Source organism: Daphnia magna, linkage group LG5, assembly GCF_020631705.1.
Source record: "Daphnia magna isolate NIES linkage group LG5, ASM2063170v1.1, whole genome shotgun sequence".
Lineage (NCBI taxonomy): Eukaryota > Metazoa > Arthropoda > Branchiopoda > Diplostraca > Daphniidae > Daphnia > Daphnia magna.
Window position 1 is genome coordinate 12,353,907 of NC_059186.1, and position 15,359 is coordinate 12,369,265.

Genomic DNA, 15,359 nt, shown 5'->3' on the forward strand with positions numbered 1-15,359 from the left:
AGTTTCGGATACGTTATAACGATCTAACGATGAATTCTTTGCCAAGAAATTTTGTTTGCTAACAAGATCAGACGCTATTTTCGTCGATGTCGTGTGTCGGCAAACTTTTTACCTTTCCATTTCTGTTCCGACATCTTAACCCAATGTGCCGGAAAATAAGCCCTTTTATTTGGGGATTCGGTTCAAACGAACATGAACTAATAATAACGGTAAAATTGTTAATAAAGAACTACATTTAATCACTTACATCCAAACGTGTTCGCCTCATGCCAATTGGAATGGGAAGATGAGGCCACCATTCAAAACTCAAGCCAAACAGCCGAATGCAGTGTAAGCAGCATCGTCTGCAAATCAGATAAGTTAGCATCAGTAGTAAATCTTAAACGTGACAATGTCAATCTGAGCTATTTGATTAACTCGTTAGACAACTAAGCCGCCGACATGAAACATGAACCAACTCATTATATTAGAAAATAGTATACATTCCAGCCATACTATTGCCAAGCGAATCAACCACGCTTTTCTATGGTGGCTGCTTCCAAACACTGACGTCATTGTCTGTTTGGTCACCGCTTTCATACTTATGTGTGGTGACTGGTGAAGAATCAAAATAGAACGCCGAGAAAAAAAAAGTGACGGACATTGCTGAAATAGTTGTGTTTACATTTCATATACTGTAAGGAAACATAGTGGCTAGAGGAGAGCCACCACAGGCTGGAAGCAGCGTGAACGTACTGTTGATAGTTGATACGTTTCAGCAGGTTTCAGTTCAGCTTCAGCAATGACATGGCGATTTACCAAATTCATCAACATTACATAAAATGGGCCGTTGAATAATGAAGTACTCTTATATTAATTTTCTTTTAATTTTATAGACGATTTCTTCGTTTCCTCATTAACTATTTATTTGCGAATTTGGGTTACAGGACAAATGACAGGTGGACGACTTGGCAACATTCTCAATGGAGCGAGGGACTGTGTTGGTCATTATGTTGAACAACTCATGCTCGATTTAAGGAAAATTTTGTTGCGTTTCCCAATGAAGTGTAAAGATGTGTAAGATTTCATATATTTTACAAAAAAGTTCTTTTGTAAGTTAAGGCTTTGAATAGTGACATCAATGTCAAAGTAAGCAAGGTGAAGGTCTTTTTCCCTGCTAGAAAAACATTGTGATTTATTCAGATTCATTTTTTTCATACAAAGGAGAATGGTAACACTGAGATGACGACAAAATCTTCCTGCCAGCAGGAAAGTTATCTCGCTGCCAGACTTAAGTTAGACCCGTAATAAAGGAAGCCATTACTTCCCCATGAAACGTAGTTGTCATTTGAAGTTATTATGGTGTTAATTAGGATATAAATAATTCTACACTAAAATTAGCAGGAAAAGCGAATGTAGTGAGGGAAATTATTAAGAGCCAAAGCGAAATGAAGGTCGGAAAAAAGACGCCTGATTGCTGTTCGGGCTGCCCATATCGCAGAGATTTGCTGTGGTTTCTCCCGTTGCAACATTGATGTTTTAATTTAGAATCAGCTGTTTCGGCTTCCCTCACGTAATTATGGATGTGATAACACCAGTAATAGACTGTATGGTATTTATAAGAGTCAAAGTAACATTTCGTTGCAAAACTGAAATGGTAAATTAACTGACGGTGTTTCCTCAAGGTACAAAGAAATCCTTAATTGTCTGATGTTTCTGGAAGAACTAGCGGCTGCTAGATGGCAGCACGCCAAATATGGAAAGGGGCTGGCATATAGGTTATAAAAAGGCAAGGATGTAATGAAAAAGAGTGAGTCTAAAACGAACATTTCACGCAGCCGGATCCATCCAAATTGGATCCTTATGTTGGAAGTAACAGCAGAAGACGACGATTCGATAAGTGAAACCAGGCAAACTTTTTGGTTAAGTAGTGAGTATGATTATTTTCGGTTCTGAAGCGTTATCGTTAATTGGAGAAGTCAACAATAGTCCTCATCAATTAGAAGCCATGCCAGCCCTAACATTTTATTCGTAAGTATTTCACTTTACTTTATTTATTTCGTCATATAAAATGATATGACACGTTTACTCTCAATTTCCATGTGTTTTGTTTACTAAGAGTACCCGTTGCTCTTTTGTTCTCCCCTAGCAATGGGATAGGGAAGGTTGGCAGCGGCCATCTTGTCTTCCTTTTTTCTTATGTCGTTTCTGGTACTGCCAAAGCGGGTAGCAACAGTACAAAACATTTGACACTTGCGTTAACCTCGAGTTCACCGATTATGGATCAAGGCAAATGTTTCGTAATAAATTTTCTTTAACAAACAAAATCGAAGTGGAATCGGTTTGCATTAGTAATTGAGATGCCCTGGTAATGCGAAAAATACTTACGTCATCCTTGACTCGCACTGCGCAGATTCGGCCCTGTTTTTCTCTTTTCCTAATTTTTATTTATTTAGTATTGCCCTACTGAGCGCTGCATTGTGAGCATCTGCAATGGCCGTTTGAACTTTTCGAATCTTCTAGAATCTTCTATTCGTTTAGATTCTAGCTGTTTTGGTGAGACTGCTAGGGAAATTTCTTTCTTTCAGTGTTGGCATTTTCCTTTTTTTGCAAGAAGCTATCTAGTCCAATGTTCATTTGTTTATCTTTTGTTTGATCACGTTGCAGTCGTCGCTTGTGCTCGTGTTTTACAAGTTCAAGGGTTTTTCCATTTGTTTCACATTAATGACGTCATTTGAATCTCATGTAATTTCACATGACGATTGTTTCGTCAGGGTAACGTCGATAACAATTGGGGAATAAGAGTCGATAGACGTCGATCGTATTGTGTTCCAACTGCGCATTTGAGATGAAAACCTGGACAGTTTCCAAACTTAGGACATGCCAGGCATTTGGCATTTCTTCGACAAAGCAATATTCAAAACCCGCGTCATCATCATATCGTATCCGGCGTATCGAATGGATCTTTGTAGCTTGGGAATTGGGCTGGGAAATTGAAACTTGCTGGCATCTCATTTCATGTATGGTGTATGATATCGAGTGATGTCCTACACTATATGATTAAAGATGAGGAACGTAAAAGATTTAAATTATGTAATTGCACAAAAAGAAATGTAAAACATGTTGGGCTTCTTTTCATTTCGCAATCGATTGGTCGATGGGGACGAACGACTTTGTCTACGGATCGATAGTGTTGCTATCGGGATCGGCTAACTTTCGTGATGTCACGTCTGCAGAAAACAACTACCCAATTCCCATGGCAACTGAAATTTCGATTTCGCTTCTTTGTTATTTACATAGATAAAAGATAGAATGATAGATTTTTCTATTTGGCTTAACGCAATTTCGAACGAAAATAAAATGAAGGGGTGGGGCGTTTTCTGGTATTTTTAGCCGCCGCCAGATGGAAGGTAAAGCTGATCTACAGACAAACATGAAGGAATGTGTCGCTCTTCTCTCGTTTTCTTTCGAGTTTTTTTTTTTTTTTTTTAACGTAATGGCGATCTTGGCACTGGGCCTATTTCCTGGCTCTTGTGCAAATGCGATCGCGCGTCATGTGAAGAAACGAGGAATCTTTTTAGGGTTGGAATGGTTTTGTGTGCGTTGCCCCCCGCATTTGCACTTCAGTTGTTGACTGAATGAGTTTCCGATGCCATGTCTCTACTGTTGATTGTCCCACCCGATGAGTTAAACACATTTGTTCTCTTGCGTCGCTTCATGTCGCAATCTGTGTCACGTGAATTTTTTTCTTCTTTTCGTTTTTGTAGGTCGTCCAGTGAGGTGAGGGGAGGTGTTTCTATGTCTGGATCATCTGATGTTACGCCCTTGGCCACAGTCGAGCCATTCGTCGTGAGGTAAGATATAAAAATGCCTTCTTGAATAAGATCAAATTTGATTCGAAATTCTATTGTTTGGTCAATTAGGCTGGGGGTGGGGCCTCGGTGGTGGTCCTGATGTGCCCCACGCCGCTAATAACCAAGTAGGATCGACACCGCCAGAGGGCCTCAGTAGTCACGGTGGTGTGGGGAATAATCATAACAACAAACAGCTCTCTGTCAGCAGCCAGGAAGTTATTCAACAACAACAAATTGTAATTATTTTGCCTCTTCTATTGACAAACAAAATTTTTAATTGTATTTGACCCAATTCTTTGTTTGATTGTGTAAAGGGAGGAGAATTGATCAAGGCGTCGCGGCAACAACCCACTCGTTTGGCTTTTGTTTTGGAACTGACAGCCACTCGAGATTGGCGCTGGGAAGGTGTTTTGTGGAGGGGCCGCCTGTACCTGGAGGTTCCATCACGTCTCGTCCAAACCGGCTCCAAGGAAGGATTTGTGGCGCTTCTCGAGTATGCCGAGGAAGAATTGCAATGCAGTCACGTGATTTTGGCTCTGTCGAAAGATAGGGCCGATCGAGCGGATGTCATTCGCACTTTCATGTTCCTCGGATTCTCGATTTTGCCGCCCGGTCATCAACTTGTACCAGCCAACTCCAACAATCTCTTTCTGGCTTGCAGTCTCGAGTGAAAAGACTAAAAAAAGAAGAAAAGGAAAAAAGGGGGGCCTTTAAAAAGCCACCATTCGTCTAGAAGAAGAGTTCGCATCATTTACCACCACCATCTACACCGTAGCTCTTACTCCCCTTTCTTTTCTCGTGTTTTTTCTTGCACGAGCCTGTATTTGCTGTTTATTCAATGACTTTGATTAGCCCCTGCCCACCTAAACTTTTTAATTAAAACATCGCCCTAATTTCATTTCTTAAGTGAGTTGTCGGTCCTTAACTTGTTGAAAAAGTTACAAAAAAAGATTTAAAATTGCGTCAAAAAATTACAAAAAAAAAAATTAGATTAGTCAAAATGGTTGTCTTTTTTCTTGTCTTATTCTCTTTCGCCTTTTTGTCTTGTCCTCGATACTTCATTTTTATTACACCCATCAATATAATGGGGATCCATTCCATCTTGATGGATCAACATGAAGAAAAAACCCTCCCTACATTTTTTTTTCCCGTGAACTGTATGACGACGCGTTCCAATATTATTGTAGCAGTGTAGATGGAGACGCCTATTATTATTTTTCTTTACTTTTATTGTGGGAACCCTATCCTTTTTCAACTGCCATACCACGACGGTACAAAAAAGAAGAATCGTCGTTTCGTTGAGTGTTTCTTTGACGCACTGTGACACCACGTTTATAGTTGAATTCGTTGTTTTTAAACTCATGAAACTATCGATTTTGGAATGCTTGACGAAGATCGAAACAGTTGGATCTTTTTTTTTTTTATCGGTAGTGAGCTTGTGTGATGGACTTGAAAAAGAAATTTTCCATTTTCGGATTCACCTGCAAAACGCCTGCGATAGATGAAAAGTAACAAAAAACAAATAAAAGGAAGAAAAATGTTTATCCATTTTTTATGTGTCTCAGCACTTCTCCAATCAACCCTTTTTCATATACTTTTTTCACAAAATTTCGCTACAGCCCCTCTTTATTCTGGTATTGTTGTACGCTTAAAATACCGATTTAATAATACACTTATTTCAGTTGTTACATCTGGCTGTTGCTTAATGGCAACGTCTAGTCACTAACAATTGTTTTTTTTAAATGAGTAAACAAGGCGACGTGAGTCATTCCGTTTCCAGCGATTTCTAGTATTCCATGCAGTTTCGTTGCAATGACGGTTTACTTTTCTCTCTAATTATTCCATTAAAATGGTGCTGTTGGATCATGTGTTTAAAATGTAAAGATCCCAAAAGCTTTATGTAGTCAACAAGAAAGTGTAATTTGCACATGGCAAGGTATGTACATGCATTTAAACAGTTGCAACTTTATAATGAAGGTTAAATTTAAGGCAAGTTGTTGGTATTTGAAAGCTGTGTGTCTAGTTTTCATCTTTTTTGCAGTTTGTAAAGAATAAAAGCCATTTTGTTTCCAAGATGAATGTGTGTGTGACATCATGGGCATGCAATCAGCTCTCTAAATTTTTCCTCAACTAATGCTTGAATAACAAGTAGCCGTTTCTGTAAAGAATGGAGTTTGTAGCTAATTTTAAATGAAGAAAACACATTGAATTTTAAGTTTCCTCATGGTGTCATAGACTATCTAACCTATTGACTCAACAAATAGATTTAGTGCTGACCTTGGAAGCTTGGAAGTTGGTTGAGATACAAAGTTGTAATGTTTTAACAGTTCCTCAGGAAGTTAATTGTGCCTTTCATTTTGCAAGATGAATAGCTTAACATTTGTCAGTTTGTGTATATTCTAATGTTTAATGTTTCTTTTTCATAATTTATTTTCAAAATGCAGACGAAATCCAGGGGAGAGGCTGTTCTTTGTACAATTGCCGTTCAAACACATAAAAAATGTGACGTCTACGATGTTTAATCATAACATTGATATTTCAAGGTAAAAGATTCTTCTATTCCTGTTAACCTATAATTGTACATTCAATGTCTTCTAAATAGAATATTACGATTGTTCCATTTGCCCGTTTATTGTTGATGATCCAGTGTCGTATGGTGGACAAACCATTTTTTTCTAGAATCGAATTACGCCAACGAAAATCCGTTGTTTTCCCATCTATCATTCAAGAACGCGCTTCCATTTTTACTTTTTGTCATTGAGAATTAGTTCCATTTGTCCAGTTTGTTTGCCTGCATTTTCTGATCAACGTGTCGTCCAAAAAAGGTATTAAATATTAAACTTCTAAATAGAAGACAGAGCTGATGAGGAAATCACTTACGCGGATATTTTCAAAGTGAGAGAACTTCTACTTCTTATCGATAGTGGCTTATCTAAGAACGGGAGCATCAACAAAGAGATTTTTATAAGCTTTAGCCCCGAACTGCTATGGGGATCGAACAAAACAAAAGGCACCGTTTAAAAAGTGGACAGAAGAATTAATTCGACCGACTTTGGAGAAGTATTTTGAAAACCCAAATCTGGATTATAGCGAAGTGCAAGTTAAAAGACACTTGGACATAAAAGAAATGCCCTTCAAAATGGTGATCGTACTAGCAGTTTTGATAACGTTTTGTTTTAATTGAACAGAGGACAAAGAGTTTGTCGGCATACCTCGAGATGGTGATTTGTAAGGAGAAGGTAAAGAAATTATGACGATTGCGTATCCCTTTCTAATTGTTTGTTTTGAATTGATTTAAATTAGGAATACCAGGATGCTGGAACGAGGCGTGTATGTCTGCACAGTGTATGTAGGGTATGTTGATACATATCTACTATAAACTCATTTTACAGGAATAGGACGAAATATGAATATACGAAGCAATTAGCCGTTGTGTGAAGTAACCAACGTCGAGACATCCACCAAATTGCCCCAGAATGCAAACGACAGCCCGTGGCGAAAGTGTTTTGAGAGTTTCAATCAATTTTAGAATGATCATATGATATATTAGGGAGAAAAGGGACAGACAGACAGAGGAAATAGACACAACCACAAATAAAATCTTCCAATGTCAATTTCTTTTATGTCTTTTCAGGTTTGATTTCTTTCTTCTGCTCATACTTGTCAGCAAATACCGCCCTGTCCTCTAGCCGGAGAATGGAATGGAAATCGTCCCGGCTATTCAAGTGGATCGACGCCTCCTCGTGTCCTAATAGGCGTGCTACCAAAATCAATGATAAAACGCGTTAATCCCCATCAAAATGGAAAAATTCTATGGACGTATTCTGTAGAACCTGAGGATGGACGGGCAAGTACTCCAGATCGAAGTATGGTAGGCGTCCTCGTTTGCCAAATCTATTTCAAAGCAATGGAAAAGTGGTTGAACTTCTAACTTGCTAATTAACGCATTTATTATGCAACTGCCGCGTGAAGAAAACTGTCGCAAAAGCTGTGAAGGTACGTCTCTTAAACATTACAAAACTTTTAGTTAAAGGTTGGAATAACAACGAGCATTCCGTACAGTCCATGCTCCGTTCTGCAAATGCGTTCATGCTGAAGCCAATCACTGTTTAGCTTGGAAAAAAAACAAAACAATTGTGATCTTTAAAGACGTGCGAGAAAGAAAAAAAACCTTTGCTCTTCGTTTGTGATGCTGTGTGCTGGTGAAGGTATTTGCGTTAATTTACTTTTGATTTGATTTTTAAAATGGAGGTGCCGCGGTGATATAACAATTTAATTGAGAATTATCTTTTTTTTTTACTGCGGGTTTAACGTGTTTGTGGGGCACGCAATCAAAGTTGTGGACGTTCATGTAGTAACTGTACCTGGGACGGACGAGTGAGTTGTCGTAGCGTCGGTCGAGTTGTTTCAGCTGAAGTAACTGGACAATCTTACCGCCCCTGATACTGAACATACGCTAACACAGTTTCAATGTTACAACAATGGACGGCAATGGAAATGCCGTAAATCCGGAAAATAAAATGGCTAAAACGAAAATTTATTCATGCGATAGAAAACGATGACTGTATACACGTCACCTGAATTTCGACAAGATTTTAAATGAACATCTACGTTACAAAACACAGGTAACATTGATTTAAAATGTATCAAACAAAAATTGAAATAGCCATTTTAACCTAATTATTATGATTTGTTTGTACCTGGGCCGGGCGGCTTGACCGTAGACTTTGTCCAATCCTTGAAGATATTTGATAGCATCAGCCATGGCCGTCATTTCGCCACCTTCCCCTCCGCCCATGACATCGCCGTCGGCCTGTGCGCTGGTGGCATAAATGGCCAACACGGCCATCACCACCAGAAAAACCAAAGTGGTCAACGAACCGGAACGAGGAAAGAGAAGCTGATGGATGCTGTTGCTGGACATGTTGCTGTATGGGTGCTGGTGAGTGTGCGGGATAGTGTTATAGTAGGTAGAAGAGGCAAGTGTCGACTGTATTCAGACCGCAACATCTCGCACCTTTTTATACTTGTTGCACCCCCGCCCTATTAGAGAACAGTTTCAGCCAAGTTAGTTGACGCAGCCGCGTCCAGAGAAGGTCCTTTTGCATCTCCTACGCCCGTTTTTGTGCGTGTGTGTGTGTGTGTTCCAGAAGAACACTTACAGTTTGTTCCTCATTCTTTTTTTCTCCCCGTCTATTTCACAATTCGTTAATTCTAATGCGGCAAAGTCCGTCAATCGCAGAAGATTCCATCCATTAGTCTTATCTCAACACTTGCAGCTGTTTTTCTAGACAAATGATTGAAAGCAAAATGAAATGACAATAACATAAACTGCGATTGACGTACAGAAACGACTGCAATTAACGACCTGAACCGCTTTTGGCAAAGTTTGCGTCGTCTCTTAAGCCTTTCTGCACATACATCTCAGTTATAATGTGTAGAAAGTGTGTATTAAGACAGGGCCACACATCTTCAGCCAACTTGGAAGAATTCGGTTGTATTGACACGATAGTGCACAAGAAACCACTTCTCTTTGTAGAAACATGGCATTGTAACTCTGTATCCGTTTCATCGCTAAAAAAAAGTAGGTGTGTAGGAGAAAGAACCGCACAAAGGGAGTCCAAGGTTGACATTTTACCGATACATCGTCCCAGTACAGCTTTTTTGTGTGTGTGTGTGTGTATATTACGAAAAGAGTGTCAACAGAGTTTAAGCCAAGACGTTTGACTGGAGGAGGGAAGGGAGAGTCATAGTAGAGAGATAAATGGTTCAATCAGTACAACATGGACCTACAACACACGTTTATGAGGTCGAGACCAAGCGGCCCATAAATTGAGAGCTTAAAAGGGATTCAACACAACGCCGCCTTCTTAGCCCGAAACGGAAAAAAAAAAAAAACTATGGCGTTGGAAAGAAACTCGCAACACAACAGCTTTTCCTTGAGTCGATCGTCGATCGAGCGTTTGGGGCGGCAGGAATTTAACAACAAATAAGAAACGACGGTACGGTGGTGAAGGTCGCAAAATGCAGAGCAAAAAAAGAGGTAATAAGGAAAAATTAAAAAGAATTTATTTCGAGGTAGAACCCGCCACCTGCAGCGCTGAATATTGGAACACACGCATAGTTACTACAAATTTACGAAAGATATGAACATTTGGTTTGTTTACGAATAGCAAACAGTGATTTGTTTTTAATTAACAGCGCAAGTATTACCTGCTTTACTAAATACGAATATAATGAATTTATGGCCATCGTCAGTGGGGCAAGCGCGCAAGATTCCGACATTCGATAGTTCACGCGTCTCACGTTTCTTTCAGCCAACATTTTAATGAATCACGCTGTGCGCTGGACGGTGGATAGGATCCAGTCCGTGTAATGACCTAGCGCGATGCAACACGCGCAGCAAAAATAGAATAAAGTGAGTGTTCAACTTTTACGCCAATTCATTAGATCGCAATATGCTTACTAGTTCGAGTGTAGAGGCCTGGTTTGGTTGGTTCACCGCATCTGATACCCCACGAAACAACACCGATGGCTGCCCATCGATCGTCCACCATGGGCATCATCAACGGCCCGCCACTATCGCCCTACAGTCCCCAGAAACAACAAAGAAAGGATTAATACATGCACAACAGTCAGAATAACTTGGAAAGAATCAAGGGCGACAATTATTGCGAGTTCAGTTAACGTGAAGAGCAACTTCAGGAAAGTCAAAGCGCTCAGAAAGCCAACTGATTTTAACATGTAAATGCATTCAATTCCCAAAGCATGTGAAACGTGACCACATTTTTCTTCTTCCTATTTCTACAATATGATTGGACCTCCTACGCTTACAGCGAAATTGACGTAAACAAATGCGGATTAAGTTACTCGAGGAGAGAAGCAATCAAAATGTTTCCTCCAACGAGATTAATTAGCTTCATGATTTTTGTTTTCCTTTATAGAGCGCTGGTCCACTAATAGTGAGCCTGTGTAGGTGATGAAATTCGATGAGGTAACGTGAGAAGTTCTTATTACGTACCTGACAAGCGTCAGCCGATTTAATTCGACCACCAGCGCAGAGCGTCGTATTAAAGACATTTTTTCCAATAGCTTGGAGACAGGCTTGATTATTCCAAATGGGCACCTCTACTTCGCGAAGAGAGGGACTAGAAGTGCCTAGAAACGCAGTTGTTCCCCAACCTTTAAGTGCGATACAACGAAGTAATAGTTTATCTTATTCTTAGTTATTATCTAGAATTTAGAGCGGACCTGCCACAATAGCTGTTCGGTCTTCCAGTGATGGCAATGACGGAGGAGGCAGACAGATGCGTTGGATGACAGGAGAGAACAGGACGGCTTGGCCTAATCGAACGATGGCAATGTCGTGCAGGTGCGAGCGTGGTTCATACTGTTGATGAACAATTATCTTTTCAACACTGTATAGGTTGTTGCCATTGCTGTTCTCATCCAACAATGTCCCGCTAGAACTTTTATTTGGCTGGGTAGAGCTAGCAGGCAACCTTCCTGGTATGTCAAATTCTCCCAACCTGATGTGAAGTTTAGATGGATGTACCCTAGGGTTTTCATATTGCATTTGTTAGAACGGGAGCTGTATGAAAACTGATTCCAGGACATTACCCACTGACACAATGTGCAGCAGTAAGCACATGACGATCTGAGATCAAAGCTCCAGCACAGTACTGGTTTGTATTAGAGCGATAAAGTGCTGTCAACAATAGTAAATATGTAAAATAGAACTAATGAAGTATATGTAACATCATTTAGCATTACCAGCCATCCAGGGCCATTTTCCTGGATAAGATACTTCTCCGCCGACAATTCTAGTCTGGGTATTAGCTCGAATTCCACATCCATCTGAAGGCAATTTAAGAAATATGATCAACAATCCTTTAATAAAGAAAACTATTGATGTGAAGAAAATAATACCAGGTTTTGCCGCTGTCGAGTAGATGGAAAAATAAAACAAACAAACGAGAGGTAGCAGATTGGACAGGATGATGCAAGCCATTTCTCGTCAAGTAAAACTAGCGTTAATTGTCATTTGCTGGAAATGATTGAATGATAGTTCAACTTTCTGCAGACGAAAGAACCTCGACCCTATAGTAGCCATGGAAACACACTCGAATGACCTCAGGTGACCTCAATTTACAGGGACAAGGGCGACATTAATCCCAGAAACATTCTTCTACGATGTCATTTTTTTCTTCCATTAAGAAGAAATTGACCATACGTTTGAGGGTCAAGATGGCCATGTCGTATTAAACTTAATCGTGAGTTGTCCACCTTCACGGCCTCTGAAGTTGTAACATGGTAAATGACAAACACAAGATTTAATTAGAAAGACTGCGCTGGTTGGTTAGTGGCTGGTTTTATTTCACGTTATGGCTACAAACAAGTAGTCGACGACGATGGGACATCGCAAACTTGTAGCATTTTATTTTTGAGAGATTGAATTCATAATGTATTCCTGATGGTATACCTGCATCCAGCTTCAATCAGAGTACTATTTCTACATTCTCGTAAAGCCCATAATTTTAACCGCAATTGGATCCCGTCATCCTTACACACACGATTCGTAAAGAAAGCAACTATTACAACATTTTTATGTTGAAATTTCAAAAAACGGGAACTTCGTTATCATTCATCAAACATCAAAAAATTTTTGCTTTTCTGAATCACTGCATATTTTAAATTTCTATAATTAACATCACATTTTCGTTTCCCAATGAATAATGTAACTTATGTTTTCCTCATAGTGCTGAGCAGTGGTGTACTGAGGCCCTGAGGGCGGCATAGGACAACAAACACACAACAGCTGTTTGAGCAGCGCGCTGGTTTTGAGCAGTGACCTAGCTCTCTTATGTGTCTCGAGATTAGCTTCTTACCTTACGTGGCAAAGTTAAAGTTTCGAAAATTTTCACTCTATATGAGGAATAATCTAAAGTAGTGTATGCTGCAAACTGTATTGTTATCAAAACGGGTAATTTTTTTAAGTTGTAACAACCAAAACAAATCAGAAACATAAATGGTGTGATAGAAGTTTTGTTTGGGTGCCATGGCTCGTCATTCTTTAACATGTTGAGCATGAAAATCCATGCTCCTGAATGAAAATGATCTTACAGCCGATTTGCGGTGACTGACGATATTGGTGTCTTATTGTTTAGAGATTGTACAACTAAATACAACCAGTATAGGTATGCAATCCCAAATGTCCTGTATTAATATGAACATTTACGCATTTGAGCTTTCATTCTTTTTTGCAGCATCCAGGTGGGGTTTGTCTTGAACGTGACTTAAAATGGGAAATCCTGTTGGGTAATTAATTCATAGTTTTCTAAAAGTCACCTGCAACTAACAAGGAACAGTAAACAAACCCTTCAAAATTTTGTAATATACCTGGCAAAAAACATATATTTTTAGGTTTGCTTTAAAATACTCCACATTCAAGGTAGCCACCGGGGTTCAAATCTTCGAATCTGGTTGTATTGGCACAAGTTGCTCCATTTGTAGCCTTGAGAAGATTTGGATTGTCACGAATAAGCCACGCTAGTCCACAGTCACAAGAAAAGGGATCTAATGATTTTGTGACATAAGGGTTTAATCTTTTGTGTAAACATAACATATTTTGGCTTGTAATGCTTTCTTACTGTTTGCAAGATTGATAGTGCCAGTGGAATTTGCAATGCCAGCCATCTGGGTCAAAATGGGCTTGAAAACCAATGAATCAAAGGAAACAAGATTGTTGTTGGTCAAATCAATTTCGGCATAGCTGTAATCTCCTGTTTATTAAGTTAAAAATTTTCATCTGTGTTTTAAATGTAATTTGATGTATATGTGTATCTATTAATTTATTCAGAAAACTGCAGCAAACCTTGGAAAGCATCAGCTTCAATTGCGTCCAATGAAATATTGTTGAGGTAAACTTTGCTCGGGGCGGCCAGAGAAAGCGCACCAGTGGTGATTAACGTAATATTGTTGTTGCTTAATGCAAAATTTAGAATGCTGGGTAGCGCAGTGACCTGCTGTGGGACTTGAGTAATCATGTTTTTAGATAAAGTCAGCACTTCTAACGTGTTGGCCGATGCGCTGGAAACGAAAGCATCCAATATAATTCCGGTAGCCAAATCATTCAATTCGTCGTTGTATAAGTAGAGGTGATTGAGTTGGGAAAATGCCACGGCGGGGAATCCAGTTAAAGCTTCAAATCCCTGGCTATTATCAATGGCTAATCCAACCAAATTTGTCAATGGTGGAAGGTTTTCAATTGGTTTGATATTGGAAACATAGTCCAAGCGAAGTTCCTCCAATCTCGAAAAGCCCCGCAGAAAAGAAAAGTCGAGCTGGATCAGGTTGCATTTAGAGATGACCAATTGCATTGTGTAACTACTAGAAGAACGAAGCGCACCGGGATCCATGATCAGTTGAAAAGAATCCTTGCTTGGGCCAATGAAATCGATTAAAAGGGCGCGTTTGCCCGATAACAAATCAGCTGGAATATCTCCTCCGGATGCTGGAAGGATCAACACTAGGCTGTAGATATCGAGGGCAGTCGTTCTGCTAAAAGCAGCTTGAATATCTGTTGGTAAGACATCGATGCAGTTGATATACAAATTGCCTTCAGCGTTCTGACCACAAATGCATGGACTGTAGTCTTCACATTCCGCCTTGATGCTGGGAACGGTTCCAACTACTAGAATGAAGACTATGGTGATCTGCAGTGAGTGAGATAAGGTTTGTTTGAATCCATGTAGAAGAACTATGTAATACAACTTACCCAGGTATTAGATGCTTCCATTTTGTCTTAGACTCTGAAAGGATGTGAGCTGCCGTCATTTGTTAAGGATAGCCTATTAGATAAGTAATTTTATACTTGCTGATGCGCACCGTGGGGAGCATATATGGCTGTGTATCTCTGTATCTCTAATGCCAACGATTCTGGTCGTTAAGCTTATCACTTGTTTACGTAAAGAAAGATTAGGGATCCATACGTTCTTGATAAGAAAGTGTCGTTCGTTTGGTTCACGATGTTGTATCTCGAACAAAATGTTGACCGCAGTAGCAGAATTCGTTAACTTTTCTGTTGTAGTAGAATATCCGTCGATAGCTCAGTTGGTAGAGCGGTGGACTGTAGAAATAGTTCACTTAAGTGGGCAAAGATGATATCCATAGGTCGCTGGTTCAACTCCGGCTCGACGGAAAATTTTGGTCTTGATAAAAGAGCCATGTTTTGTTTTTCAGTTCTTGCCGAGTCACCCAAACGTGCAAACTTAGCAATTCTTTTCTTCTTCACAATAATAACATGAAAAGTAGATAAATAGAAATATTGAGAAAAAAAAAATTACGCAATGCCTTCTTCTAAGGGTGCCTGAAAGTAACAGCCAAAATAAAACTGGAGCAATAGAAAGCCCCTTACATACTGTTGCCGCTATCCGGCTATTTTACCTCGAGCAACTCGGCAAGTGGGTTCTTGTACGAATGCCTAGCAACTAGCAAGAGTAACTGAGTAAGCTAGTTTCGGCATAT

The 15,359-nt window shown here is 39.6% G+C and overlaps 3 protein-coding genes, 3 long non-coding RNA genes and 1 other non-coding gene across 9 annotated transcripts; 4 read left to right on the plus strand and 3 right to left on the minus strand.

Moving 5' to 3' along the window:
• Positions 1-146: 146 nt before the first annotated feature.
• On the minus strand, positions 147-622 carry LOC116923717. Its single transcript, XR_006646851.1, has 2 exons — positions 483-622; positions 147-344 (listed from the first exon to the last, which is right to left on the minus strand). It is a non-coding gene; the product is annotated as an uncharacterized LOC116923717 (long non-coding RNA).
• A 3,011-nt stretch (positions 623-3,633) lies between these two features.
• LOC116923710 (ornithine decarboxylase antizyme 1) lies at positions 3,634-5,521 on the plus strand. Its single transcript, XM_032930228.2, has 3 exons — positions 3,634-3,715; positions 3,903-4,069; positions 4,148-5,521. Exons 1-3 carry the CDS (start codon positions 3,634-3,636, stop codon positions 4,502-4,504), a joined length of 606 nt encoding a protein of 201 aa, XP_032786119.2. The 3' UTR covers positions 4,505-5,521.
• Positions 5,522-6,259: 738 nt separating this feature from the next.
• LOC116923719 lies at positions 6,260-9,010 on the plus strand. The gene is made up of 7 exons (XR_004394635.2): positions 6,260-6,376; positions 6,436-6,658; positions 6,730-7,072; positions 7,137-7,829; positions 7,896-8,041; positions 8,171-8,458; positions 8,558-9,010. It is a non-coding gene; the product is annotated as an uncharacterized LOC116923719 (long non-coding RNA).
• An 870-nt stretch (positions 9,011-9,880) lies between these two features.
• LOC116923705 (proclotting enzyme) lies at positions 9,881-11,987 on the minus strand. 2 transcript variants are annotated; one of them, XR_006646836.1, is made up of 8 exons: positions 11,763-11,987; positions 11,607-11,690; positions 11,454-11,541; positions 11,085-11,389; positions 10,855-11,015; positions 10,300-10,420; positions 10,047-10,213; positions 9,881-9,960 (listed from the first exon to the last, which is right to left on the minus strand). XR_006646836.1 is itself a non-coding variant. In XM_045173868.1 (7 exons), the coding sequence occupies exons 1-7, from the start codon at positions 11,842-11,844 to the stop codon at positions 10,167-10,169; spliced, it is 888 nt and encodes a 295-aa protein (XP_045029803.1). In that variant the 5' UTR covers positions 11,845-11,987; the 3' UTR covers positions 9,881-10,166. The 2 variants fall into 2 exon arrangements, 1 of the variants encoding a protein (XP_045029803.1); XM_045173868.1 differs by having other exon boundaries at positions 9,881-10,213.
• A 281-nt stretch (positions 11,988-12,268) lies between these two features.
• Positions 12,269-13,575, plus strand: LOC116923714. 2 transcript variants are annotated; one of them, XR_006646849.1, is made up of 3 exons: positions 12,633-13,030; positions 13,100-13,200; positions 13,257-13,575. It is a non-coding gene; the product is annotated as an uncharacterized LOC116923714 (long non-coding RNA). The 2 variants fall into 2 exon arrangements; XR_004394626.2 differs by having other exon boundaries at positions 12,269-13,030; positions 13,100-13,575.
• Positions 12,781-14,702, minus strand: LOC116923702 (oplophorus-luciferin 2-monooxygenase non-catalytic subunit). The gene is made up of 4 exons (XM_032930218.2): positions 14,611-14,702; positions 13,708-14,548; positions 13,484-13,615; positions 12,781-13,409 (listed from the first exon to the last, which is right to left on the minus strand). Exons 1-4 carry the CDS (start codon positions 14,629-14,631, stop codon positions 13,264-13,266), a joined length of 1,140 nt encoding a protein of 379 aa, XP_032786109.2. The 5' UTR covers positions 14,632-14,702; the 3' UTR covers positions 12,781-13,263.
• A 228-nt stretch (positions 14,703-14,930) lies between these two features.
• Trnay-gua lies at positions 14,931-15,033 on the plus strand. The gene is made up of 2 exons: positions 14,931-14,967; positions 14,998-15,033. It is a non-coding gene; the product is annotated as a tRNA-Tyr (tRNA).
• Positions 15,034-15,359: the final 326 nt, after the last annotated feature.

Coding starts and splice junctions, on each gene's coding strand:
- LOC116923702 (XM_032930218.2), bottom strand. CDS start 14,631: ATGGAAGCATCTAATACCTGG. Junction 13,616..13,707: donor TGAAGCTGATGCTTTCCAAG/GTTTGCTGCAGT, acceptor CTTAATAAACAG/GAGATTACAGCTATGCCGAA. Junction 13,410..13,483: donor CACTATCAATCTTGCAAACA/GTAAGAAAGCAT, acceptor CAAAATCATTAG/ATCCCTTTTCTTGTGACTGT.
- LOC116923705 (XM_045173868.1), bottom strand. CDS start 11,844: ATGGCTTGCATCATCCTGTCCAATCTGCTACCTCTCGTTTGTTTGTTT. Junction 11,390..11,453: donor GCTGCACATTGTGTCAGTGG/GTAATGTCCTGG, acceptor TGAAAACCCTAG/GGTACATCCATCTAAACTTC. Junction 10,214..10,299: donor AGGCCTCTACACTCGAACTA/GTAAGCATATTG, acceptor GCATCGCGCTAG/GTCATTACACGGACTGGATC.
- LOC116923710 (XM_032930228.2), top strand. CDS start 3,634: ATGTCTCTACTGTTGATTGTCCCACCCGATGAGTTAAACACATTTGTT. Junction 3,716..3,902: donor CATGTCGCAATCTGTGTCAC/GTGAATTTTTTT, acceptor TTGGTCAATTAG/GCTGGGGGTGGGGCCTCGGT. Junction 4,070..4,147: donor TTATTCAACAACAACAAATT/GTAATTATTTTG, acceptor GATTGTGTAAAG/GGAGGAGAATTGATCAAGGC.